The sequence below is a fragment of the Bombus terrestris genome, chromosome 13 (genome assembly GCF_910591885.1).
Source record: "Bombus terrestris chromosome 13, iyBomTerr1.2, whole genome shotgun sequence".
NCBI classification, from domain to species: Eukaryota; Metazoa; Arthropoda; class Insecta; order Hymenoptera; family Apidae; genus Bombus; species Bombus terrestris.
In genome coordinates this window covers 11,638,058-11,664,888 of record NC_063281.1, presented here as the reverse complement: position 1 = coordinate 11,664,888, position 26,831 = coordinate 11,638,058, and the positions used below count along the sequence as shown (strand labels likewise).

At 39.5% G+C, this 26,831-nt stretch overlaps 2 protein-coding genes across 5 annotated transcripts; one reads left to right on the top strand and one right to left on the bottom strand.

The window, feature by feature from the left end:
* The first annotated feature begins 348 nt into the window (after window positions 1-348).
* LOC100644977 lies at window positions 349-26,499 on the top strand. Of its 2 annotated transcripts, none has more exons than XM_048411319.1 (8): window positions 349-700; window positions 23,405-24,512; window positions 24,585-24,711; window positions 24,913-25,017; window positions 25,141-25,381; window positions 25,568-25,753; window positions 26,054-26,202; window positions 26,276-26,499. In XM_048411319.1, exons 2-8 carry the CDS (start codon window positions 24,263-24,265, stop codon window positions 26,436-26,438), a joined length of 1,221 nt encoding a protein of 406 aa, XP_048267276.1. In that variant the 5' UTR covers window positions 349-700; window positions 23,405-24,262; the 3' UTR covers window positions 26,439-26,499. The 2 variants fall into 2 exon arrangements, with proteins under 2 accessions (XP_048267276.1, XP_048267275.1); XM_048411318.1 differs by lacking the exon at window positions 349-700 and having other exon boundaries at window positions 22,905-23,812; window positions 23,900-24,512.
* LOC100644654 (host cell factor 2) lies at window positions 752-26,683 on the bottom strand. 3 transcript variants are annotated; one of them, XM_012315553.3, is made up of 8 exons: window positions 26,659-26,683; window positions 14,961-15,121; window positions 11,011-11,168; window positions 7,116-7,272; window positions 6,559-6,855; window positions 6,173-6,483; window positions 5,344-5,693; window positions 752-4,961 (listed from the first exon to the last, which is right to left on the bottom strand). In XM_012315553.3, the coding sequence occupies exons 2-8, from the start codon at window positions 15,112-15,114 to the stop codon at window positions 4,226-4,228; spliced, it is 2,163 nt and encodes a 720-aa protein (XP_012170943.1). In that variant the 5' UTR covers window positions 15,115-15,121; window positions 26,659-26,683; the 3' UTR covers window positions 752-4,225. The 3 variants fall into 3 exon arrangements, with proteins under 3 accessions (XP_012170943.1, XP_020721975.1, XP_020721976.1); XM_020866316.2 differs by lacking the exon at window positions 26,659-26,683 and adding an exon at window positions 20,755-20,889; XM_020866317.2 differs by lacking the exon at window positions 26,659-26,683 and adding an exon at window positions 20,755-20,889 and having other exon boundaries at window positions 5,344-5,669.
* Window positions 26,684-26,831: the final 148 nt, after the last annotated feature.

Here is a 26,831-nt window from a genome sequence, read left to right as displayed (position 1 = left end):
GCCGGTAAAAAGCACATTTTTACCACTGAGCACCGCACTCGAAATTCTATTTTATCCTTCTGCAATTTGCCCTATATAGATTTCAACGATAATCGTCAATAAGGTTTCCTTTTCTTTGATACAAAATTTTTTCGAATTTCGCAAAGATTATTTCTGACTAAATATAACCCCAATCCCAACTAAAGTTTCTGTTTAAATTTTCTTTAAAATCGAACCTTGTGAATTAGTCTCCTCGAATGTAACATACGTTACTGCACAACTGTCTTGATCCATTTTTGCTTATGAAAATAAGTTGATCAAACTGCGCGCCATATCCTAGGGACGTTTTTTGCTCTCCAAAAAAAGTCCTTTGCTGTAAATGGTTGGCCGTTCGTTACTAGTTACTAGTAGATATAGATATTTTTGGACTTTAGGTAAAATGGAAGGGTAGAAGATTACGGTCATATGAATCATTTATATGGCCGTGTAGGAGATATAGTTTATAGGGCAATCCTTTCGCTAGCTAATTCAAGGGCAGTGCTGCCAGTCACCTCAAGGCTACAATGCCATGTGATTTATAATTAAAGCCTTATCAATATCGCCCTTGTGTCGGAGGTCAGGGCAGGAATGGTTGTATGTGTTCATGTGTACGTGAAATGAAAATGAGAATGTGTGGTCTTCTCTGTAATCGACGGAACTGCCTTTGAGCAAACTACAGAAGGTATTTACCCCATAGTATATTGGTTTTTTTTTAAATATAAACTAGGACGTGTGGCTGATACTAAATTATTGTATTTCACTTTATCAAACTATATCAATACCACAATTTGATTATGGTATTTATGATTAATAGTTACATACATAAACTCGAATGAAAATAATAAATAATACATTTGTCGCGTTAAAACAAAGTACTGTATGTAACTTAACGATTCATACAAATCTAGTTATTTGTTTTATTATTATTTGTTAACTTATAGTTCAAAGATAATAATTAATAAAATCTTTATATGTTGGACAGATGTTGATAACTTACACGATACTTTTGTCATCACCATATTTACAAAATGGTGTTAATCCTCGTAACTATTCATTTAAATGGAGACATATAAATAGATGTACATATAATATACATACATATATTGTCTGACATTTAACATAGAAAAAATCAGAGTGCGGGTTATCTGCTTCAAGGCTTACTCGTTGAAAAAATACTGCGTTCTGTGATATGAAATTCGACTGGAACAACACGCGATTTATTTTCCTTCCATCGGCATGTTATATCATAATACCGCCTTTTACTGTTATTTTATTTCCATGCGCCTCGTTTGTACGACATGTAGTCTCTGGTAACTTTAAAGAGAAGCATAAGCCAGAAGACAACACAGTGAATTGTTTTTTTCCGAAAAATCGTTCGTGTGCAGAAAAATATGAGATGCATATATTTGCATGAAGTTACAGGCACTCAAATCAGCTACGCTGTTATTCTTTTTTTTTTCTCAATTTCTTTTTTTTCGGGTTTAACCCACGTCTTCGAGCTTATACTCTGAATCTCGTTTTAACGAGGCATGACGTTCTAAAGAGAAGTATTATTTGGCAACGGACATATTTAATGACACGATTATAATTGACTATCAGACTGCGTTACGCATACGTACAACTTAAAATAATAATGAGGGAATGTTAATTATTTAAAATATGCACTGGTTCGCTTTCATTTTCATTTTAAATCGCAAAATTTCCAACTCGTTAAATTAAACTGCACGTCATACGGAATCGTTTGAACTCGTCTTAAATATGGAACATGTACGTAGGACAATCGAAAGTTCGACGGCGGTATACTAGTATGTATACTTCGTACGACTAATTAATTAACTATGGTTACTAGCTGCTTGGCAAAATGGTCAAGATTATGGGCAACGATCATGCATACAATGCAAAAATGGATCACGGATTAATACTGTACATACTAATATGTATATCTGAAAATTAACAAATTCTAGGTTAGGAGATTCTAGGAGAAAAATGACATCACGAAAAAACATTTATCTTAACGTTTGTACACTGATTTGTAAAATGTAAAATTGACTAGTGCTACGAATGGAAAACTTTAATTTTTCGGGTGCCTGCGGCCTCTAGCTGAATATTATCAAATATTCTTACTAAACAGAGCGTTTAATTCAACAAAGGATACTTAATACGCACCTATATATATTGCACATGCCCTTTAACCAAACATAGCTTTGTTATCTTAAAACATTTTACGCGTAAAATTAACTGTTAGCCAAATAACCTTTCTTATTTGTAAGTATATCTAAAATTAAAATTATTACTATTGTAGCTCTAAAAATGATTAAAAATTATGATTTTTAATATTCAGCCTATGAGGTGCCACGTTGACCTTTGCTACTATATGGATGGATTACATGTATTGGGCCTTTGCGGGCATAAAAACTCTACATGAACAAGAGACCTCCCATGTTTTATCGTTTCTTTCACTTATGATATATATACTGGATCTATGATACGCTACCGCCATAAATATAATCATAGTGGAGACTTTTTGACTTCAATGATTCGTACCTTTGTTTTATACTCGCTAAAACGTCTTGGAACACAATAGTTTTTCTTTTATACACGATTGTACGTTTCGCGCGTTACAAGTGTCTCCTTTCGTGATGAAATTAAAAGAAAACTCGACACAGTTATCTTCATTGGTAGCTTTCTTAGATTCTACTCTAGTTCACGTTTACCGACGAAATTTCACTTAGAGTCATCTTTTTTTTTTTTTTTTTTTATAAAAATCTAATCTTCACAGAATAATTGAAACGTACTTTAATTATTCACATTGGGCACAATCACACACCGATTTCCATTAATATTCAGAATGCTTTTAACGTCGATCGTTACACTTCGAACTTATGGATATTCTATTTTATTTTCTATGCATATCCGTGTTCACAGTCGATGGCAGTTAAGCGCAGATCGGGCGAATTTTCTGATGTTATTATTTTGTATCTTTAAATATCGCGTCAAAAAATTTGAATAATCTAGCACTCCGTATTACACGTCTATCTACCATAGTATGAAAAATTATATCATTTATGATAAACCTAGGATCTAACGTATCGATCTTAATCGTAAATTTTTATAACATTCTATGAGACTTATTGTATACCACTTAAGACTGACAGGACGCATTCGTAGATAAAGGGTTGGTTATTCATTTCACTCGTGTTTGACTTGCGCTTTGGTATGAACATCTGTTCCATATGACTGCTTATTTCGTTATGAATAAATAAAACCGTAGAACAATCTTCTTAAACGAACCGGTTCAATATGAACTTTCCATGTATCTACGCGTTTCCATTCACTGATCTACCGTAAAACGTTTCTTGTACTACTACATTTATCATTAAATGTAAGTAGCAAAGTAAACGAGTAATAAAACGGAAATAATTAAATTATTATAGTTTAATGCAAACAATATAGTTTAATATAGTTAAAGAGAAATATTTTAAACAAGATACTGAAATAACGATAACTATGTTCAATTTAAAATCTGTCGCTGTAAACTCGAGTACTTCGCTGTTCTAATCACATTTGATATTGCACGATAAATTATATTAATTGCATAATTTACGATGTCGATACTTCAAAGAGCTGAAGACTTTTCATAATTAAACTTATTAAGAAGCACGTGAATGCACGTCAACGAAATGGATACGTTGTCTTCGATAATAAACGCGGTAAAAGATTAAGAAATTCTTCTAACTACAACGACGTAACATTTGGAGATCATAGGTGAAGAATATAATAAGTATATTTCCAATGATTCTCTGATTTTGATGTTGCCTCATGATTATAATTTATTAGATTCAAACATGTAAATCTTTTAAAATTAACGATGAGTTGACGATGTTTTGTGTAAATCAAAGGTGTAATTATTAATTTTGATATTACGACGAACAATAATTCTAAAATTTTAAAAACCAAATAAAAAGCTAATTTTGATAACACGAGGCGAACTGTTAACGCGCCGAATCTCGAAACTCTCTATAAAAAGTGTGAAATTTGACTTATCGTATTCTTCCCCTGCAGTCTTCATTTGGCATTAGGAAATTGCGTTTATCGATTGTTCGCTCCTCAAGAGCAACAGGCAAGTCTTTCGAAGAAAATCGATCGCTCGATTTCATGGAACTATTCGTGTAAAAATGCATAAAACCAATAAACGTACTTATCGTTTTTAAAAAATGTGTGGCGCTAATTGCAATTTCCACAAAGAAACGGGCCTCGCGAACACCGTCACCTGACCCTTTTCTTTCCCGCCAACTAAAAAAACATAAAGTGGCGCTGGTCCATACGATGGTGTCTCGGTTTCCTTGATGTCAGCCGCAGCAACCTTAGCTCGTTGTCTCTCGGCTCTCGACGCACTGACTGCTCTCCTCGACGGAGATCCTAATGGTAAACTTTTAGGCGGCGCTCTTGGTACCCTTTTAATTTCTTGAAGTTCTAGTAATTCCGCAAACGTTTGCGAGGCCGATCTGCCCGGTTCGTCCTCCAAGACACTATCCGGTGGACTGTTCAATAATCTCGCGTACTTGCCATCCTGAGGTTGTTGCTGTTGCTGTTGCTGATGATGACTCTTCGTTTCATCCAGTCCGAGGTAATTTGGATTACAAAAGCCGAATTGACCTTCGCGTATCGTCGATGGGGTAACTATGGGGCGATACTGTTTGCTCTTTCGTCCTGATTGCCAATCGTCGTCGGCGAGTGGATCACCGGGACTACGGGCTTCTATACTCGCGTAGTCCGACGTCGATTCTTCACCTTCTTCCAAGTCAGCGAATCGAACCGACGCGGACGTAGGAATTTTTGACGTGGTCGGTGTTTTTGGTGTTTGTAGCGCCGCTTCGTAAAGGTGCGAGCTGTAACTCTCGCCTCGTGTCGGCTGACAGGCCTGGTGCACAGCCGCGAAGTCTCTGGAAATTTCCAAGGATCTTCATCTCTGTATTCCTTATGTAACTTTCGTTGCGATTCTAACGTAGTAGATTGTAAAGTAGGTGGAAGCGATGTAGTAAAGGAAATTCCGTCGACAGCGAAAGTTGATAGATTTCAATGATGAAGAATAGATTGCTGAGATATTAGAAATTTTACTAGAAAAATATATTTCATTTGAAATGAATAATTTACATCGATTACCAAAAATAAGTAAAAACTAAAAAGAAGGTGCTCTATTTTTCAACGCAAGTGTATACACGGTCGTTGTTACCAATTAACACTTTATTTTACGGATTGTATCGCTTATCCATCCACCTAGTGACGCTTCCGCCTACAAAAATAGCAGTACGAAAGTGCACTTACCGCCTTTCCTCTTGAACTTCTATCAGCCTAGAGGTAGGAGGTTCCTTTCGTTCTTCGTTGTCGCTATTTTCGTCTGGGTCGACGAAAACAAGCCTGGCTACTTCTACAGGTGTCAGGACCGGAGTGGGCAAGGTCAGAGCACGGAAATTCGGTACCGAGATAGGATCTCTTGTCATGCCGGAACCACCGGTTGCGTAGTTGCAATTGTTCGTGTCCACGTTTTTATATGTTGTTTCCGGCTGTTTCTGTCTTCTACGAGCTAGCGTATTAGCGCTTCGTGATTTCACCATACCCGTAGATGGCTCGACAACCTCGGAGTCCACTTGCTGAAACGGATAGTACGTATTCGCCTGCAGGCAGGCTCATTTGTCACATGCGTTTTCTGTGCAGATATAAAGCTTGATACGTGTGCATATAATACGAGTACAAGGGAATGGTAAAGACAAACTATTTTTTTATAAGTATCCGGGCACTTTGTTTGACGTGTATTTCAACAGTATTCGATTTTGACCAGAGTATACAGATTAGGAGAACGTGATTATGTCGAAAATTCAGCAGGGTTAATTTGTGTTGTAATTTAGAAATTACAGAATTTGAAAATAAGAATCTTGTCAATTAACAAAATAATTTCGGAAAGTTTGAAGGAAATTGACTTTTAAAAGTCAATTTAAACGCGGCATAATATTCTATCGTACGTAACTATGGTAGTTATACAGGATAAAATTACAGCAGTTCGATTCATTCACAATTTTCTAATTAAAATATACCTTGTCCAATATAGATAAGTGTCCGGATACTTAATACAAACATAATTAAAGAGGAAACATACCTCTTGCGGACTTTCCTCGTTGTCATCTTGGCCACTTAAAACGGAATAGCTGCACTTTGTCGGATGACTTAGCCGCGATAGATTAATTTGCGACAATTTCGAAATTTCTTTAAGAAAGCTCGGTCTAGCCGGTGCTTCATTCGGTGATATCCTATTGTTACAAAGTCTCGTCCTTTGATTTCTCGGTTTTGGTTTCGAATTGTCGATATTGGTCCCTCGAATTATCAGTTCGGAAACTGCCAATGCAACGCTTTCCGCTCTTGGCTGGGGTTTAGGACCTGGCACTGATAATTTCTCCCACGTTTCCGTACCTTTCAAGAAGTTTCACACCTCGTATCTTTTTCGACGAACAAAATCGTTGTGCTACTAATGTTTGGATTTTTTACCGAAATGAAACCTCCATAGTTCGTTCGTAGCTAAACCACCGCTTTCTCCACCGAAAATTAGCATACAACTGGGAAGCCTGCAGGCTGCGTGTCCATGAAGAGGTCCTGGTCCTGGTTTGTTCTTCAACAGGCACCAGGAAGCGGTCTTCACGTCCCATCGCCAGCAATCGCTTCTCTCTTGTAGGTCGGTCATACCCCCATAAATGTACATGGCGTCACCGTGTAAAACTGCCGAGTGTTTGTGCCTCGCTGCTGGTCCGCTTTCGCTGGAGGAAAGAAGATGCCACGATTCCGTTTCTAAAACGTACATTATCGATCGTATCGTCAGCCACCTTTCGAAATATGTACATCATTAATAGATTTCCGATTCTTATGCACTTATGGGAAATTTCAAGATGCAAGAATACATAGAGTACACATAGTATATAAAATAAAGTATAGGAAACGAAGCGCATTAGGTGAAACTTTTTGTCTGTGTTATTCGTTTAATTGCGTCTACAGAGATATGAATTTGCATAAACGTTAACAGTTTAATCGTAAAAATTCTGAAATTTTACCGAAATGGAATGCCCACAATTCTGGAGAGCTGCCACGTAGATCTTGATAACCACCGTAAATGAGCATCTGACCACGATGAACTAAAGCAGTATGGCCTCTTCGACCTCTGGGAACCGCACAACCTCTCTGCGCTCTTACTTTCCTCCACATGTTGGTCTACAAATAACAAATTCTCGAATGCAAAGAAAAATCCTGATACTTTCTGTACTCGTCAAACGTCGAGTATTTGGTCGATATTCAAACAAAGTATCGTTTGAACTACATTTTGAAATTTCATTGGCATCGTAACAAACCTCAAGTGCTACGATTATATTGGTAAAGTTTGACGATATTAGGCTTTTAGTCTTTGGTAATCTTAGCGAGTATCAGAGGGTTAATCATTCGAGTCAGGTGACAATAGACGAGAGAATTCTCCAATTTCGACCAGACTGGGGTTGCACGTAACAAAAGGCACACAAGAGTTCTAATTCGTCACTCCCCCATTTTGTCGTTCGAGTAGATCCAGCTTGATACCTCTGGTCTAATGACAGCTTCTTCGGCATTATCGTATTTTGAATTATTCAAAAAAAAAGGGGGGAGGAATGACGTATAGAATAAAGAAAAGCATAAAATATCGCTAGTTGGTTAAATGCATCGATCTATTTTTAATCGTTTACCTTGAAAAAATACTGATGAAAATATGTAGGACATAAGCAACGCACGATTTATTTTCGAAGGATAGCAGGGCTCTCCTCTACTTACCTGTTCTATATTTAATAGAAACATAACCGATGTCCGTATGTATTATGACATGAGAATGAGAATTTTTGACCACATTTAAATACGAAGAACGTAACAAGTCACATTTTCTACCTCGTATAGAGGAACAACATTTAATTCCAATATACTGTTAACTAAATCTATGTATATCAAAACTATCTCTACATTTAAAATTCATCATTAAATGCGTATTTTATCATTCGTTCGTTTTCTCATGAAACCAATTACCAATATTTTTTCTGTCCGTTGTCATATGTGAGATAGCAGCGACGTTCGTATCTTTTGAAGCATAGTGGCGATCACAGCGAGCCTTTCGCTCCAGTCCGTCAATGTGTAGCGTCAAAGAGAAAGAAGCAAACGCGTTGGCTTAGCCAAGGGTCTGCGATCGTACATGCAAAGGAAGGAAGATGGAAGGACGGTATATAAGCTATATAGCAGGGGTGCTGAAAGTAATTACGTAACTCCAAGTACGTGCCTAAAGTTGATAGGTCTGTATAGCCACTTGCGTCTACCCTGTATTACGGTACGAGGGGGTTGCGAAAGGGTGGAATACTAGCTAAATTCGCCATCCACGTTAAAACGCTGTAAAATTAGCGAGAGAACAGTTGGGTATCATCAATTACGCGAATCGCTGTAAAACTTTAAACAGACGCGCGATATATCGATGAATCTTCGCGTCTTCGGACTAAATCGAGCGGCTGTCGTCAATTTAAAAAAAAAAAAAAGGAAAAAAGAATATTCGACGGGATGAAATTTCTCTTCCGACTTCGATTTACCGTACGCAAGAGAGAATTTTAACGAAGCTCGGAGGGAAGACGAGAAAGAGAGTGGAAAGAGAGCATACCACGAAGCAACCCCTCCGGCTTAACCAATCGGGTTCGCCTGACGGATTCGTAACGCGGATTTCAATAATACATTGCGAAGAGACAAGCAACGGGGAATATCCCAGGCCTTCGACATGGTCCAATGAATAAAAACAAACGGGCCAAGAGTAACCATAGCAACGCGGAAAAGAAAGTTCGGATTTTAGGGAAAATTAAAAAGAGAAAAGTAGGCGGTTCGTGTAATCTTAAGATCACGCGGGGAAAAACACGACAGGAGAAGAAATAGTCGAAGGAAGAGGAATGATCTGATAGATTCATAGTTTTTTCCATTTGCGACCATCGTCTTCTTTCTGTCCTTTCTCGATAATTTATAAAGAATTAAACAAAGACATCGTTTGTGTTTATACTTTCTAATATCCTCATCTTTCACAAGTGCATATTGCTGAAAGGAGAGGAATTATTAAGGTGAAACTGATACCACGTTTCATATGTGCCCCGGGTTTATCAATTTTTAATGGTATACAGGTTGAGGGAAGAGGAACCCTTGGGAGGATAAGCGCCATTCAATTTCGAGGGTACGAAATGGAAGGAAGGGCTGTTGACACCAGCTGTTGTCAAAAAAATTACTCTAGTTAAACTGCAAGCATCAAAGAATTGTCACATGTTGTCGAATATCGAATACAGTAAATAATCACATGGAAAAAACATGATAAACTTTATCGGTAGACGCTACAACTCTTTAAAAGATAAAAAAACCTAACTTATTATGTCTCTCCCTTGTAATCTTCAGTTATATCGATTTTTCACCTGACACAAGATAGTTGCCTGTCGGAACAAACAAATATATCGCACGATGTGTGCATCGATCGATGGAACTCGATACCTTCGAAAGGTAATGGCGGTAAATTGGAGATGACAGTGACGAATGATGCATCCACGACGGTCAATCATCACGAGAATAACAAGATGGCGACCAGAGACTCGTGATTGATCGCGATATACGTCGAAAAAACTTAAGTCGAAATACGAAAGAAATTATAGTTCTACGTTTTTAACCTACTTTTACGTAAGAAATCACTTCCTTTTCGAATATACCAAGATTTCTAGCTCATTCTGTAAATAGCACGATGGCACAGCTTGCAAAAGCCTTAATCGCGTTACTCGATCTGCAAGGAAGGACACGAGAAGCGGTGCATAGGGGCTGCTGATGACGCTGAAGACAGATGAAAGAATAATACCCAGAGGAAACCACAACATCGATAGAAACGACGTAAAAGACAAACTACGACCCGACGTATCGGATGTACATGACAACTTGTCTTCTAGGGGAGTGGAAAAAGAGAGGGTTGGGTTCAGGAACCAGTAAACTACAACTAAGGACAACCATGAGACAAGCATAGCGAACAATCGTACGAAACCTATCGTTATACTGCATGAAGTGGCAAGAACTTTGAGGAAGAGCTATTGTTCAATAGCTCTCGTTCCAAACGAGCAACCAAGAAGATTTCCCCTCTACTCGCTTTATGCGTAGTTCCTAATATCGTCGTTTTGTATCTTCGAACGAATTTCAGTAACGGGACTAGATGAAAAGCATCGGAGCAAGATATTGTCAATCAAGGCCAACATGGTCCTTCGTCTGGTTTGTTCAACCGAGGGTGTCGAAACCCTCGATGCCAGGAGCATCATAGGGCCAAATACCTCGAGGCTGCCACGGCTCCGTCAAATCGAATCGCCTAAATTCGAATGAAACTAAATCTTCTTAACGAATTTAACCGGTACGCATAGCTGACGGTTCGTTTACGGGAATCTCGTATAAATAGAAATCAATTTCCTACTGAAATTCATTTTCGTAATTATTTATATATATATATCGTCTTATATATACCTTATCTTACTTTGAGTATAGTTATCTTATATTATCTTAGTCACTTATAGCGTGGCAGTAAATAACATTGTTATTCGTTTGAGTCGTAGATATTAGAAGTCTCGTTACTCGAATTCCAGGAAGTTGAAACCACTCTACTTGTGCGAACTCGTTATTTACGTGGCTTGAACCATCTTTCATTGGATATACTTGTACGTATACAAACGTATATCCCGATTTTCTCAAGGAGCAAGTCCCCAAAGACATTTTATTATTTTTAATTTCCGTTTTACTCTGAGCTATAACATTTCCCCTGGTATAAGCAACGCAAGTTCGCAATCAAGACGCATCTCGATGCTTCCGATTCGATCGAACGAAGTTTACCGCGACACGTGTAACGTTCTTCGAGAGAGGGTGCAATCCGGTTTGCCTTGGGTGATACGTTACCTTGACATTGTAAACCCAAAGTGGCGTTTCCGTGCCTGCGGAAAAGCCGAGCTCGCCCCCGAAAATGTAAAGGCAATCCTTGTAAGCTACCGCGCTGTGTTCCTGAAGTGCTGGCGGTCTTTCTCCCCCAGGATGCAATTCCTCCCATTTACTGTCGGCTGTAAAGAAAATAAAGAAAGGGTTAACCCGTCAGCTCGTTATTCCAAACGTTTTCATATTCCAGACTCTCTCTTTCTCTCTCTCTATTTCTCTCTTTGCATCAAGCTGGATAAACAAGATTTACGCGACTCTGGCTTTGTGCATTTTTCCGCTAGGGGGGCGATGAAGTCGCGATTAAAAGAATTGCAACAGAGTGGAGGAACAAAGAGGCTCGTCTTATCGGTGTCGCGTGTTTCGCATCCAGACGGTATGCTTAATTTAGCGGCTGCAGTTTTTTTAATGTATGCCGTTGTTGCACGCTTTAATTACCTGTTTCCGCTGTAACATGCAACGTGTATGCATACAGTTGTCCTAGTTTTTGCTAGGATAAAGAATGCCGTGCCACTTAACGGCACAAGCGGCGCCCTTATTTTTCGGCATATCTTCAGAAACTCGCTTACACTGCCAGCCATAAATATCAGAACACCTGCTCGTTACATATTTATCGGTAAGCTCGAACAAATCAGATGTCCGTTCGAATATTCGCAATCGATTCGAGTCAGTTGTCGATGCTTTGTATGAGACCAGCCAATGTCTCGACACTTGCGAACGAGAGTGCACGAGTGTTCGTGTGAAATTACTACATCGATGCAACACCGTGCAAAATTAAAAGGAAGACACGCAAAGGGAATCGTAATCTCAGGGGTATCTAGAAATCTTTTTCGACGCGCTAAATCACACTTTCACCCGCCTCGGCAATCTGCTGCTCTGAAATAAATCCTCCAAGCGGTCGGGGCTTCTTAGAAACATAGGGACGACGGCGAATGTTGCAGTGTGTTCGAGGGATTAAATGCAAGCAGTGCCAAGGACGCGAAAAGAAAAGAACGAAATGTACGAGAAATAATTATACCGCGACTCGCGTATTAAAACAAAAACCACAGGGTGTCTGTGCAATCATGGTGCAACTAAGTAAGAAATGATTCCTCGTGAAAAAAGTAAGTGAAAAGTGCGGAATGAAGGTTTTGCGAAATTCTCAAGATCGCGTTTTACTCGAGGACGAAGCCTCAAACGCAAAATTTTATTCTACATTTACAATTAATTTTTTCATAAAGAATTGCTCCTTCTGAGTCTACATTACGATTGCAGGGACACCTTGTACGTTGACAGAACATGGTTCTTCTTTTTGCAAGAATCAGAGCATGATTTTTACGTAATCTACGTAAAAGGAGATCGAATAAATCTAAATTCATTCAACGTTAAGTTAATGACGCTTTGAAGGGTGCGTTAAAACTTGTTCCTTTATTGCATGGGTTTAACAAGAGATAGACGTTCTTTTTTACCCTTCGGAAGTTTTACGAAAAGAGAAAAGGGACGCTCCCCTAATCCGCTCAGAAAAATAAAGGCAAAGGAAATCAGCGGGGCATGAAGTTACGTTATATCGTATGAATAAAGGAAGGACGAGATTTTTCTTGCTCGATGCCGAACAAAAGATTCTTTCTTCCACTTTCCACCTCTCGCTGTTCTTCTGTATTTTCCAACGAAAATCAAAAAAGTGTTGCTCTACGGCAAAAACGTTCGAATCGCAGCTTCGCACTGGAACGTGCTCGAGAACAAAGCGTACGAAATTTACGTAAGAAGCATAATGTGTTAGCTGAAGTAGTTGCGGCTCTCTTAGACTGACACTAGAGATGCCCGACATTGATTACGAACACGTGTCGTATCTAGCTGGCTACGAAGCTATGCACCCTTTTGTTCGAAAAATGCTGTTCGCAGGATAAACTTGCGATGACTTTGATGACAGAGAAAGGAAATAATCGACTCGAAGCGAGTAGAAACGATCGATCCGCTATAGATCTCTAATCTTTATCAAAATCATCACAAAGTAGGCATTCGATGTAAAAATGGATTAAGCCACGTGAGTGGCTATAATACTAATTCATTTCAATACGTTGTATCAACGCGTTCTCGCACTTATTGCAACTCCAAATACAAATATTAAAGCATGTTTCTTCGCTCGCTTTCATTCGACAAATGTTTGTAATACGCTCGTTCGTGTTTAAGTTAACAGCTTGTTGAAAAATGTATTAAAGAAATCGATGTATCGGCATACAACGATACAAAAGAAATATCTGCACGCTATTGCAGTTTTACCATCGTCATTAAAGTTTTAGGATAGACATCGATTTAATAAATAGAAAATAAAGGACAAGAACCCTTTGAAATTCCCACCGCTCGCAAAAGAGGGTGAAACAAAACATACAAGGACGAAGTACTCTTACGGTTCTTCGAGGTATCACAATATTTTTGCAAGATCAAGTATCGACAATGCTATGCTTTTAAAACATACCAGGGGTTACTCTGATAGTATTTGCCCCCAGGAGACAAACCGCCAACATCCAACCCTTCCGATGCCGCTTTAATATTCACCCGAAGTCGTAGCCGAACAATCCCTTCTGATGAATAGGGCACCTCGTGGACGTACCATCGACCATTGCAAATTCACTTTAGGATTTCGCCTCGTATTTTGCGTACAACGTCGAATTATCCACAGTAACGTGTTCTGGTTCGGATCATCGCACGATTTAAACGTTTCTTTCCTAAAAGAACGTAACCAGGACTTTGACCAATTTAAAATCCGCTCGCGTGAATTCGCTGGCTGATTCCGATATCGGTCGATGTAGAGACCACAGGGAATACGTTTAGTGTGTTGCCAGTCAAGCAGATCGAAACTTGGCTAGGCTCTACGTGGTCGGCTATTTAAGCCGAATAAGAGATGCTTCTATTTGATTCTTAGTGAACTTTTTCTGCTAAGACTAAGCGTGGTTTCCAGCAAATAATTCGCGATTGAAAAAAACTGATCGATTTGAACGCGATGCTACGAAATGATTGATACGGTACGTCTCATAACTCTAAAGTCGCTTCGACATTTTCGATTCAATTTCCAATACACTGCCTCGCTTAGTATACTATCCTAACGTTTATTCGTTTTTAGATGATTCAGAAGGATAAACCTTGGCAACATAAATTTCCTACCGCTAAGATGCTTCTAAAATCTGTTGTTTCGGGTTTTATGTCTCGCAAAACATTGTTTACCAGAAGATTGCTAATGTCAAAAGCATGTAAAGTTCAATGAAATAGTTTTCTCCGTATTCGATAACTAATGAATTGAAAAACAAAGTTCATAAAAAGAAATGTGTATATAAATGTCACGTAACTTTTACCTCCAGACACTCTACCTACGATATTTTTAATTCTTCTGAACTTGAAATGCGATTTATTCCATATACCAGAGAAATATCACCTGCACTTTGCTTCTAGACGTCTCGTATAAGAACCGGAGTGTTTCGACTGATTTTACAGTTATGAGACGCAATGGCCAAACGCACGGTGCTGGTTATGACGCGTATAAGCCATGGATTATCACATGAGGGTGCAATTAATTCGCGTACGTCTGATCTCCGTGGAAACAGTCGTAATTGTGGAGTATCGCCGGCGGATTTAGTTGATATACGTGGGCTTTAATAATGGCGTATTATTGATCAGACTGAACCCCGTTTAAATTCCGTCGCGCACCCTCGTTCACCGAGCGAGATGGTAGGGTGCGTTGGTCAGAGATGTTGTTCGTGTACCGTATTCAAGTTACTCAGACGTCGTGTATTAATACCTCTTGTAATTACAAGGATTTTTTCCACCCACTAATTCCACTTTCCCTTTTCGCTTTCCATAATTCCGTCGTTAGTTGCAAAGCTCGCTACTAACTATTCGTATATATCGTCGAGCAAGAATTGAAAGCGATAGTAATTATCACTTACCGAGGCTGTATCGCCAGAGGTCTTTGAGAGGAAGATTGCCGTTTCGTCCGCCAAGGAGATATACGTGCCCTGCGAGCAAAGTAGCGCTGTGCTTGCTTCTGGAAGGTGGTGCGGGCCCATTTTCACTGCCAGCCGCAGTAACCGAGCTCCACATTTTCTTCCTGTAACAGAGAGATCTCGGAATTAGTTCTAGTGAAAGAAACGATTTAACGAGCGTTTTATTCGTGATATTCGCTGAAATTGAGTGAAACTGAGGAAACTAGATTCGATTTGTAGTAAAAAACAGACTGCGGATGTTGCTGCGTTTTGCCGCAGTAACAGATGGACCAAAAATAGTTCAATGAGAATTTAACAGAACAGGATGTTGACGAAATGCACTTTCAAAATTACTATGTGACCACTGTAACTTGGCTTATCGAGTATTTATCCATAAGACAACAAGAAAGATAAATTTATGTCTTGACGGTGCTGATACAGGAAAAATAAAATACAGAGAAACGAAATTATTACATAAAGTAGATTGTTTTGCTTCTCGTTTTAATAATCGTCAGTTGGACAGTAAGGAATATGATATTCTTAAATGCCTCGTATGTTGGCTTTAAACGTATCAACGGCTACGCAGACGTATTTGAAATTCAATTACCGAAGCTTCGAAATCGAGTTTCGGGTAAACGAATGCACCCTCACGCACCCCAAACACGCGTACGCAAATACGTCTGCCAAGCAATACGCTCGCCGGTAGACGCGCCGCGCCGGTACAAATGGGATTCCCCATGGTATACTCGTTTTGTACAGTACCACCAAGAAAACGTGGCGAAGGGAAATCTGTGAAAATACGGGGAAAATAACGAACGTACAGTGGCTCACGAAAGTATTTGAACGTTTAGATTGAAACTTCTTACGAATATACTATGTGTGTTATACAAAATTTTACGAAATTTCATTAGTACCATAACTAGGCACAACCACAATGATTATACTGACAAAATTTGTAATCAATTTAATAGCGCGAGTCACTTATTGCGAAGGTATTCTTAGTAAAAAAAATCAGTATAAAATCAATAAAAAATACAGTATAAAGGCACGTAATGTATTCATACAAGTTTTTTATATTTTCATGGGTCGCTTTATGACCTGCAATGTTGCTCAGGAAAATTCCAAAGCACGCAAGTATTATTTATCGTCTTAGAGTTGAAACGTGCACCAAGGAGAAATAGAAATATCTTTGCCAATGGAAATATTAATGAAAAAAAAGGGAAGATCGAATAGTGCGTTAAACGAAGCAATTCCGTGTTGACATATCAATCTGGTTGAATAAATTAGGCTTTGAGGTGTAACCTCTGTAGTGGGCGGTCTAATTCAAATGAATGGAAATTCAACGATTCCCCCGTGAAACCGTGTTTAAATATAGGTGGAAAAGTTTCTCAAATATCAGTCGCTATTCGCAACTTCCTCGTATTTGTCGCATCGTTGCATAACTTGTATTTTCACACTTTGTCAAATCGATGGCAAATGGTGTCTGACCCGGAAACAAGAAACGTACGAAAACATGTCGTTTGTTCTCGTTGCTTTCGACGTCCATCCTACTGGAAGTATACTCAAAGACACAGTCATTTTAATCTTTTATGATGCATCGACGCTACGTTTGCGTCTGCTTCGGCAAAAATGACGGCAGTGTTGAAGTTGTGAAATCACTGACAAGAAACAAATTCTTCAAGCGCAGACAAATTTTAGAACACGCTCCGGTTCATAAATAATAGAATAGCTGAGCTCGCTTGCGCAATAATCTACTATCGAAATATAAGTTCCTAGTGATTTTTTAGTTTTATCTTATCTTCTTCTAGTTCAAGTGCTCTAAAACTTAAGAACGAGCGTGTATAGTTGGACTCGATGGATTTTGTCCGGGCATATTTTCTCAACCTCTCTCGTTTGCTCGAGTATTGTTTTATCACAGCAATATCCCTTCGACTGCTGGCTCTTGAGCACTCTACGGGGAAGCGTTTTCTTCCTGCAGCCCCTAACAACGTTGGAAACCGGCGTGTTATCGACCGGTGGCGGGAATTTCATTTTTCCCAGGTTCGATATGCTACGAGCGCGACCGCCAAGATTCGACTAGATTTTGATCCCCCGACTCCCTTTTCGTTTGAAAGGCAGAGGGAGGAATTCTGCGTGGAGGGTGAGCGAAAAGCATCCTCTCTCGCTCGCTCTGCTTAACTCGATTCGCGAGGGGATGCGTTACCGCTACCGGCTTCCGAAAAGGGAGCGTAGTCAGACAATTTCCTCTATCGCGTCGACACTCGCACTTCTCTTGATTCCTGTATTACGTGGCCCGATGTTCCTTTCCCGGCTGTTTCGCGTTGTTCGTCCAAGGACCTCTGTTTATGGCGCGTTGCATCTTACAATCGTAAAATCGTCAACAAACTTTCGATTCATAAATGAAACGCCTAGAACCAAAGGAATGCAAGCGATACTCTTATGGCATCGCGTAAATCGCAATTTAACATTCAGAAGTGCTAAATCTTTCACTTTATAAATTATCGAATACGAAGAAGATCATTTTATCGCGCTTGCATCCGTTTGGCACTAACAATCTTTCTGTTCTTCCGTCAAAAAGACAGAGTATATTCACTGGAAGAAAGAGAAACGGTAGAGAGGCAGTTTATTCTTGTTTCTTAACTGTAGAACCAACGTAGCATTAAAATGGAACTACGACGATAACTTAGAGACACGTGTATCATCTGTTCTAATCGCGTGTCGTATCTATAAAAGTTAAAAAGTTTAGGGTTCTTCCACGATTATGTATTTTGAATGAATCGATCAACTTCTTGTGACGAGGATTATTTACCGAACATCATACATGCTGCCACTAAAAACACTAAAAAGCCTTGCTGAATTATATGTACGGTCGTTGCTCGTCGCCAGTTTTTGCTATACTGTCTGATCGTTAGCAAGTCGTCAACGTGGCAGAAAAAAGTTACGATTTTTTCGCGCGAAATTAATCTGTCGGACTTCATCACGTTACCTAGCCAAGCGTCATTAACTGCACGACTTTTTTCTACGTGATCTTTGAAATGGACGTAATGCACGGGGGAGAATCGAGCGTAAAGATCTTATGAAACATACGCGGCTGTCTGAACAGCGTCAACGAATACCGGGAGCGAGGAAAATACGACAACCGATATAATATCTGCGTCTAGAGATTTTAAACAGCGGGCTCGCACCCCTCGTTCGAATACTAGCGTAGAAGGCAGGATTAGAGAAACGTGGCTGGTATTTTTCAGCGATTTCACAGTATCGATTCTTTCGTTGTCTACCGCGGAAAAATATGTAGGTATTTCCAGCAGCTTATCCTCCTATACGTTCCTACACGCTGGTATACGTTCCACTATTTTTCCTCTTTTTTGCCCCGAGTTCATGTTTCTATACCAAACTCTGGTTACGGCGATAACAAATCGCGATAAGTGAGATTTATGAATGTTAAAGGCTACGGTTTTCGAATTCCTTCTATACACACGCTACTTCATAATCTGGTACGAGCGGCATATTTGGAATATCAGAAGCTCTTAGCCGCGCGCTAACAAAATCTTTTAAGCGAACTTTCACCTAAGGTTCGTTAACGCATTCTTACGTCGGAGAATGAAGACAGAGTTCTCATTACAGCGGATGCACGTGCAAAGAACCACTTTTCGCTGTACACCTGCCCGTGTAATCTTTTTCTCCCTTGCCTTTCTTCCGCATCTTTTCCTGTTTCTGTTCAGCGGACGCCAACTAAAAGTCATCCGGCGCATGCAACGTTGCACACCCCACAGGATACAGAAAACTTCTCGCGTATCGCGACGATCTTTGGACCCCTGTCGATTCATCGAAGCGAATGAAAGCATTAAAAATTCAAGCGTTACTTGAGTGGCAATCCCCTTTAAATTAACGCCAATTTATAGTATGAATTCTTAATATCGAGTTACGAGTCGATCGAGCTTTTCTTCTTTCTTCAAATCGTTTACAAAGTATCGCGTGGCGGGGAATAAGAAGGAAGTAGGGGAAGTCGTTCCCTGTCATCGCGTTACGATGTAAAACGTCCCTGCCGTTTGACGCGTGTTTTGAATGACATCCTCTAGAAACCCTCCAGCGTGTCACCAGTGTCACTTGCGGTAGGATCCGTGTAACCCCACGCATTCCCGTGTATAACTACGTCCGATGTAAATTGTCTAAACGAAGCTTATAAAACGTAATCCCAATCACCGTGCAACACGAACGTGTCCGATCATTTTTCCAGGACATTGAATTTCTCGTTTCGTTGGTACGTATCTATGATTAAATCTCGAAGCTTTGGTATGCGACTGTATAGATATTCGAGATTCGATTCAGTGTTTACTCGAACTCAACCAAATTGAAATCGCTTTACTAGCGCCAACTTGTTATTCGCTTCGCTTAAAATATTCTTTTAAGCCAGCACGCTCGTACTCGTTAAATGAGTCGCTCGAGTCGAAGCGTGTTGATCCATCTGAATGAGAAATAGATAAATTCGTTTGCAGGGAATTTTTAGAATAGAACGAAACCTTAAAATAAGATCACAGAGCAACGTGATGCGAATTGATAATACTTGTTTCTGGATGGTCGCGGTATCGGTGCCCCTGAATGGAGTATTAGACCCAGTTAGGTTTCAATAAATGAAATTAATGCGCCGACAACAAAGATTCCGACAGTGTGCCGTCTGTGTCGTTTCTTCTGCGCGATAGCAATTGCGTTGAGCGTGAGTTATTTCAAGTGCTACCTAATATTCGTCAGTGCGAAGATATTTATGTCAAACAAACGCGGTGAATGACCTCGATCAGATCAGAGAAATTCTTTTCACACTGAAATGCATATCCTTAAAAGACGACCAAACAGAAGTGCAGGATCGGCAAGGGATTTTCGCTCGACAAGCGAAAATTTTTGAAAATGCGAAACACTACCTTCTTGTCAAAAGTTTCGTTTAAATTAAAGCAAATTCATACTTGACTATTTTTTCAAACTGAACTATTTCGGAGACGATGTCACCAGTGTAACATTGTTAATCTTAATTTTTATTTTGAGCCATAGAATTTTCCTAACTTCGACTGTACCACGAGCTTTAGACTCAAATTTTAGTCTATGCATCGCACAAATTTAAATCTCTTGTTGCGTACTGTAGATAAAGTTAAAGAGTTGAATCTTCATCTTGTTGTTATAACTCGGATATAACGCGGTGTCGTGTTACGTATATTGTTTCATATATTTATTTCAATAAAAAGTTACTCGTTACTCTCGAATAACTTCATTTCATTCGTAGTTCTGCTGGAATAAAATTTTATTCGAACAATATCCAACTTTGTACGATGGTTTATAAAGAAGATAGAACAGCATACTTGGCTAACATTACGCGAAGAACATTGATTTTCCGTGAGGTTAAGGACACCGTAAACCGCATCTTCACCACGTGACTTCGACTTCACTGACTTCATAATTTCTAAATATCATCTATTTTAATCCATTCGAGCTACGCGTTTAAACACGTTTCCCATCTCGAACGTCATTTATATTTCACATTTCGCGTTAAGGATTTGTACAAGAAAAATATTGCACGCGATAAAGTTCCAAGTATCAGAGACAAAAGACCGCAATGTTTTCAGCTACTTCGACCCACGGTAAATCTCGAAGGAGCGGAAAACGTGACGAGCAGCGGGAACATTTGAAAAATGTTAAGAAGAACGAATTAATTATAAAGGTAGCCGGTAACGCCGGATGCCTGAGGGTAACGCAATTTTAACAAGCTTACCTCTCTACTCGGTAAACCCTCTATCTCGTTAGCTTTGGCGAATGCAACTTGTGACCCACATGCAAGCGACGATTAAATGCGACTAAGCCTGCCTTTACGGTGGTAAGAACATCGCTGAATGCTCCTCGGCGATTAACCTTTGATTCGGCGGAAACGCATCGTCTAATTGGTAGACCTTCGAATCTGTCGAATGACGTGGCCCAGAACGGTTAACAGAAGCAACAACGAAATCTCCGGTTCGTTCGCAGTGATCTCTTCAAATCGTCACAAACTCCACTTTCAACCTGTTGTTCCCAACGGCAGGTGTGACACGGTGAGCAAGAATCCAGCCGACCGCGGTATTCGAGTTTACACAGAACACACGGCGGACAAAAGACAGGTTCATCCTTAAACTGCTTCACCGCGACATATTGACTGTATCCACCACTGGATATATGGCCAAGATATTGCCAATGTTGACGAGGATCGTTCTATCGGCGCACGACGTACGAAGTGTCACTCGGGTCATTCAGTACCATTGAGAAATTCCATGCATCTTTTATCTCGCCGCGGCATCGAGTCATTGATAATCTTTGCCTCGGCTGCGATAAACGTCTTCTTCATTTACGGTCACTGCAAAGACGGGAGATGCATGGTACCGCGTAATGATCTCGTCAAACCGTGGGGTCACCGCGATCAATCTTCGACTGAGTGATTCACCGGGCAAACTTCGCCACGTTTCCTTGTTGCCATGGATCAAAAGAAAAGAAAAGCTAAGATGTGTCACGAGGACGGCACTCTACGTGCTCGACGTTTCTTCCGTACTGCGTCCGGGTCGAGCACCTACCTCGTCGAGTCGTCATCGAGGACTCGACGCAGGCGCCTATAGGGAAACCACCCCCTGCTACCCGCAAACTCCAACGCTTCCATCCCCTCTGACTCGGCCAGGGGGTGAACATCCGAGTGTCGAACGCTTTTACTGTATTCCACGGTGGCAACGATACACAAGCATGAGCGTCATCAAGAGGACAATCGTACAGTATCACCTGCCTTCTTAAAGTCTCTACCAAAAGGAGGAGCGAAATTTGTTTCCTGCTTGTGGGTGTTGTAATACGGGAATAAATAAGAAAATCTTATTCGCACGGTGTTCAACTCAGACTTCTCAAGGTTGTGCACGTCGCTCTAACGAACGCCGACACGTTTCGCTGGAAAGTATAGTCGAAGAAGATTCAAATTGGCGAACATTTGGATCGCTGTACATTTTGTTTTTAGTGCAAACATACATAGATGCACGTGGATTATAATATGTATCGTAGGAATGATTTAAAGAGATTCGAAGATCGTTGGTTAGTAGCTCCGCGCTGTACAGGGGTAGAATTGTGTCTGAGCAAATTTCTATGACGATACGAGGTTGGTTGGTTAGGTTGCACATGCGCCAGCGTCGGTCTCCATGGAAACGGGATGCTAGCCACCGCGTGTGAATGCGTATTGATTACTCCACTCTTGCTCCATTCCACGATCTCTTGTTACTCGTCGTGTCTTCTCCTGTCACCCCGCCGACCCTGCTCTACCTCCTCTTTCTCCACTTTCTTTTCTCTCTTCCTCCTCGTTCGCGCAACGAATCATCCCGCTCCATCCACGACCTTTCCCCCTTTTTTTCTTCTCCAAATTAGCTCCGTAATGTCTCTGCCCGCTCTTCACTGCCTTTGCATAGACCAGAAATCTTTTCTCTGCTAGCTTTTCTATCTCGCCACGAGTAACAGATCCCTTTCTCTAAAAGCCATCGTTTGTCTTTCGATTTCAAGTAAATCGAGCTGTATTCTGCGAAGAGATGATACACGCAGATCCATGACCAACCTGTACACAGAGTCACAGTAGCATTGGTAGCCTTGCAACTGGCTGAAAATCACAGTGACGTTAAACCAAAGTTTGGAGAATTTCAGCTGTTAGAAGGAATAATTTATAGAAGTACGAGAAACAGTTGTAACATGATTATAAACGCAAATATATAATATAAACGTAGAATACAGTTTTATAAGAACTAGCAGCGAACTGACGTATATTATTCTGATTCTCTCAGCCAGACAATCATCGAATATTAAGTGTTCAAGTATTGAATTATTATGAAATTTTTCTTTGTTTTCTTTATACAGTTCTTTTCGTTATTGTTAGAACTTTCAACGCAATTTCCTCGATTCGCCATTCTACCTTTTGCCAGAAAGCTCGTCAGTTATAATCAAAATAACAAGATTGCACCCATATTACGCTCTTTGACCTCTCAGATCTTTTCCCTTGTAAATTAGCTGATTCTAACTGCTTTCTTTCGTCATATTTTTAAAACCCGCGTTTTCTTCTCTTTCAACCTTGCAAGTGGTTCACGCACAATGGACAGACAAATTTTGCACTATGTTGTAAGGGGATACATTTACTAAGATCGACGATCACCGACACAAAAAATATCTAGGCGGAACAGATTGCTCCATTGTGCTTTGTAACGCCGATTATATTAAAAGAACGAAATTTCGATTCATCGACGATCGTACTCGATAGAATATTTCATAGAAAGTACCTTCCGACACATCGGATTCGTAACCAACTCGTCTCACTTTCTTATCTAATTTATATAAAATTTCCTCGATCAGGATCAAGTCAATCTGTCTTTGTATTTCAGTACCAGCGAATGTATTGATGCATGACGTTATCAAAAGTTGTGGGAAAAATCATTGAAAAGTTCCGAATAAAGAGAACGAAGAAAATTGCCAAAATTGGTCTGTACGATGAAAATAAACTGACACGATGCAATTCCTTTTATGCATGGGAAAGTAAAAAGATTGAAGACTAATGTGTACGTTTCCTGAACTTTCAAGAAAATAATGATAATATCGACCAAACTATGTACGTGCAATTAAAGAGCGCATTAGCAAGAACGCAAGCACGATCCAGCACTAATGTGAAAGCGATAGATGCGAGTGTCTATCGCTTTCAAGATTTGACCTGTTGTTCCTTGTTCTATCAGAATGTGAAATTTCACTTAAAACTATGGTAACAAACGGACGTTAATTAAACCCTTAGCGTGACGGTAAGGATATTGTTGGCTCACTCGCGACACTTATATTTTCACCGGCATGCTCGTATACATCTCTTGGTCATGCTTCGTGATTTACAGAGACGCAACTAAACACACAAATTTTTTCTATCGAAGAACACGAAGTATAAATGAAAATAGAATACAAATATGAAAGTTAAAGAAAAGAATTGTTATTAAAATAAGAATTTTTATCAACTATGACCAATGTATTTCTTATCGAATAATTTTTCCGATTGAAACGACGATGCAAAGAAAGCTTGGAAAGAGAGCCGCCAGTCCTGAAGGACAAACGCGCGACAATATTCCATGCGTGGCCACTATATAAAAAGGTGAAACTCGTGGAAAAGAAGCACTTTTGTTTCCCCAGTCTTTACGCTAAAACGTATCTAGAAATTTTACTATCTCGCGGCGAATTGTTACCTAAGTAGATTTTTCGTTAAGATGTCGCAACGATTCATTTGCGCTTTGCTAACGACTAGCGTTGTTTGCTGTGCACTCGCGGAGAATAATGAATTCGCCGCGGCTTCTGAATTCGTTAAGAAACAGCTCACGAAAGATAAACTGTTGACGGACGTCGTACGCGCTAAAAATTCTTCCAAGACGCCATATCTGTATAGCGTAGTGTCTGATAACGGGCAACACGAACAGAAGAATTTGGATAAATATCAGCGATTGAAATCTGATTCAAGAGATAAGTGAAATATTGAAATAAAAATCTTTACATTTTTGAAACGTTCACATCACGATGAATTGAAACGTGCAAGTTTCAGTTGCTGCGGATCCAGATACGGTTCTAATTCGTCAACGCGACCTGATTCGTATCACAGTAGGATCCCTGTGGACAACGGTCGATATCAAACTAAATTTCCTGAACGTTTACCCACTGATAGGTGATTCTTTAAATTAGTATTACAATGCAGGATTGGGCACAATTAAGTTTCGAATAAAACTTTTGCTTTGTTACTTTACTTCGAATAACATTATCTGAATGATAATGTATTTTGGAAAATGAATTACTTTCATATCTATTTTATTTTGGAGCAGTTATGTTGTCTCCTGTTTATTATTTCTGCTTTAAACGAAATACGCAGATACGGCTGGCAAACTCACGGACCACCACCAGGTTTAAGCGGAAGACCCGGAAGTGGAAGTTACGCTGGAACTGCATTTTACGAAGGAAGTCATACAGGAGATAGGTGAGCAGTCATTAGGTTGACTTCTATGAAGCGTCATTTTTTCGTTTAAATAAAATATTTGAAAAATAATTGTGGATTACCTCTTTTTTAACTTTTAATTTAATCTCATACGATTATTATTAGATTTGATCCACGACCGAGTTATGGGGGCGAAGGTTCACGCAAACCTGGTAGTTATGATTCCGGCGGAGGATATGGTTATGCTAGCAGTGGTTTCGGAGGATATAGCTTTAATCGACCAACTGGTTACGGAGGTGATTATGGAATTTCAGGGACCTTCGCTAATGGCGATGAATTCGGATCTATGGAGCCAAATCGTCCAGATGGACATCCTCCTCCCCATCCGAATATTAACGCGCAGAAGGTAATGGTTGAATTTTAGAGACGAACCGAGATCTGATTTTAAAGAGGCCTGCACACGATCAACGGTACTGACGATAAAATTGTTAATACAGTTTGACAATAGTGTCGTCAATCCGCTTCAATTCTTTTAAGACCGTATTTTCACCGTACTTTTTAGCTCATTATTGATTGCTATTATTTGCATTAGGCCGTCGCTTTAAAGGCATTGGCAGGTGTTGCGTTAATTGGTGCAGCCGCCGCTTTAGCAACGAATCCTGTTCTTCTTCCGCTCGGAGTTGTATCAGGCAGAAAGAAACGATCGAGTTTGTCCATCAAAGATAGAAATGATTATATGAATTACATTTTAACAAACTTGAAAAGTAACGTTACCAAGGTTGTTTAGTCGTATTTGAACGATATCCTGTCCGACTATTGAGAAAGAGTGTACCTATTGATTCTAAAGAGCCAATTCGTAGCAAATCGATATAAATAGACTGCAGATATTAGTACACATGTATATTTTCATAGAATGTGAGTAGAAAAATGAAACCTTGATAGAAGTTTGTTAAATTGTGCTTTTTTACTTTTACTACCATTCTCCATAGTTGGACAGTATTTCTATTGTAATTTCTCATTCATTGATTTTAACTAAGCATTCGATTTTAATATATCATACTGTGTTATCGTTAAGTAGAATGACGAAGATGGAAACAAAGTATCTCTCTCACCAACGTGTGTAGCTAGAGTCACGTGCGAGATTCAAAAGAATTACTGGATCAATCGTAAGAAGGACGCTAACTTTTTCAAAGAAATATCAGCATTGGAACATCGTCTTAGCAATTTGTATATATATTTTTGTTTTTTGTTGTTACATTAAACTATAGAAATAATTCCGTAAGTTTTAATATTATTACAGGCTTCTAAATAATGTACTCAACGATGAACTTGTGAATATGCGCATTAGAAGATTAGTAAGAGCGGCAACCATTGTTGCCGTGAATGGAGACAATTGCAACGCATTTACTTGTACTCTTGTACAAATTAAAACAAGCAAGAATCTATCTGTTCTTAAACTATAGAATTTGTCAAAGAATTGTAACTGGATATTCTTCTAAATATAAAAACCAACAGAAAAATAAAGGCGTCAAATTCTGCGCTGTTACGAAACACTATCATTATTATACCATTTCTTATGGAAACGGAGGAACCGTATGAAAATACAGGAATAAAACTAATATAACACAAAATATACATACGTATGCATGTTTGATAACTTAGAAAATAAAAACAAAACAATACCTTAACCTCTTGACGGCCCGCAGGCAACTGTGACTAAATTCTGCGAATGGTATCACGTAACACGTGTTGTGTATAATAGTGGGGTGCCATTCATGCGCGTAGTTATCCCCGCCAAATACGATTGACAATACTCTATTACATAATTTCTATAGCTAATGAGTTATTGTTTAAGG

Excerpts from the sequence above, each read along its gene's own strand:
- LOC100644654 (XM_012315553.3), bottom strand. The coding sequence starts at position 15,114 with ATGTGGAGCTCGGTTACTGCGGCTGGCAGTGAAAATGGGCCCGCACCA. Across the intron at positions 6,484-6,558 it reads ACTATGGAGGTTTCATTTCG|GTACGGAAACGTGGGAGAAA; the intron begins GTAAAAAATCCA and ends ACTTCTTGAAAG. Across the intron at positions 5,694-6,172 it reads ACGAGGAAAGTCCGCAAGAG|GCGAATACGTACTATCCGTT; the intron begins GTATGTTTCCTC and ends GCCTGCCTGCAG.
- LOC100644977 (XM_048411319.1), top strand. The coding sequence starts at position 24,263 with ATGTCGCAACGATTCATTTGCGCTTTGCTAACGACTAGCGTTGTTTGC. Across the intron at positions 24,712-24,912 it reads GAACGTTTACCCACTGATAG|ATACGGCTGGCAAACTCACG; the intron begins GTGATTCTTTAA and ends CGAAATACGCAG. Across the intron at positions 25,382-25,567 it reads CGAATATTAACGCGCAGAAG|GCCGTCGCTTTAAAGGCATT; the intron begins GTAATGGTTGAA and ends TATTTGCATTAG.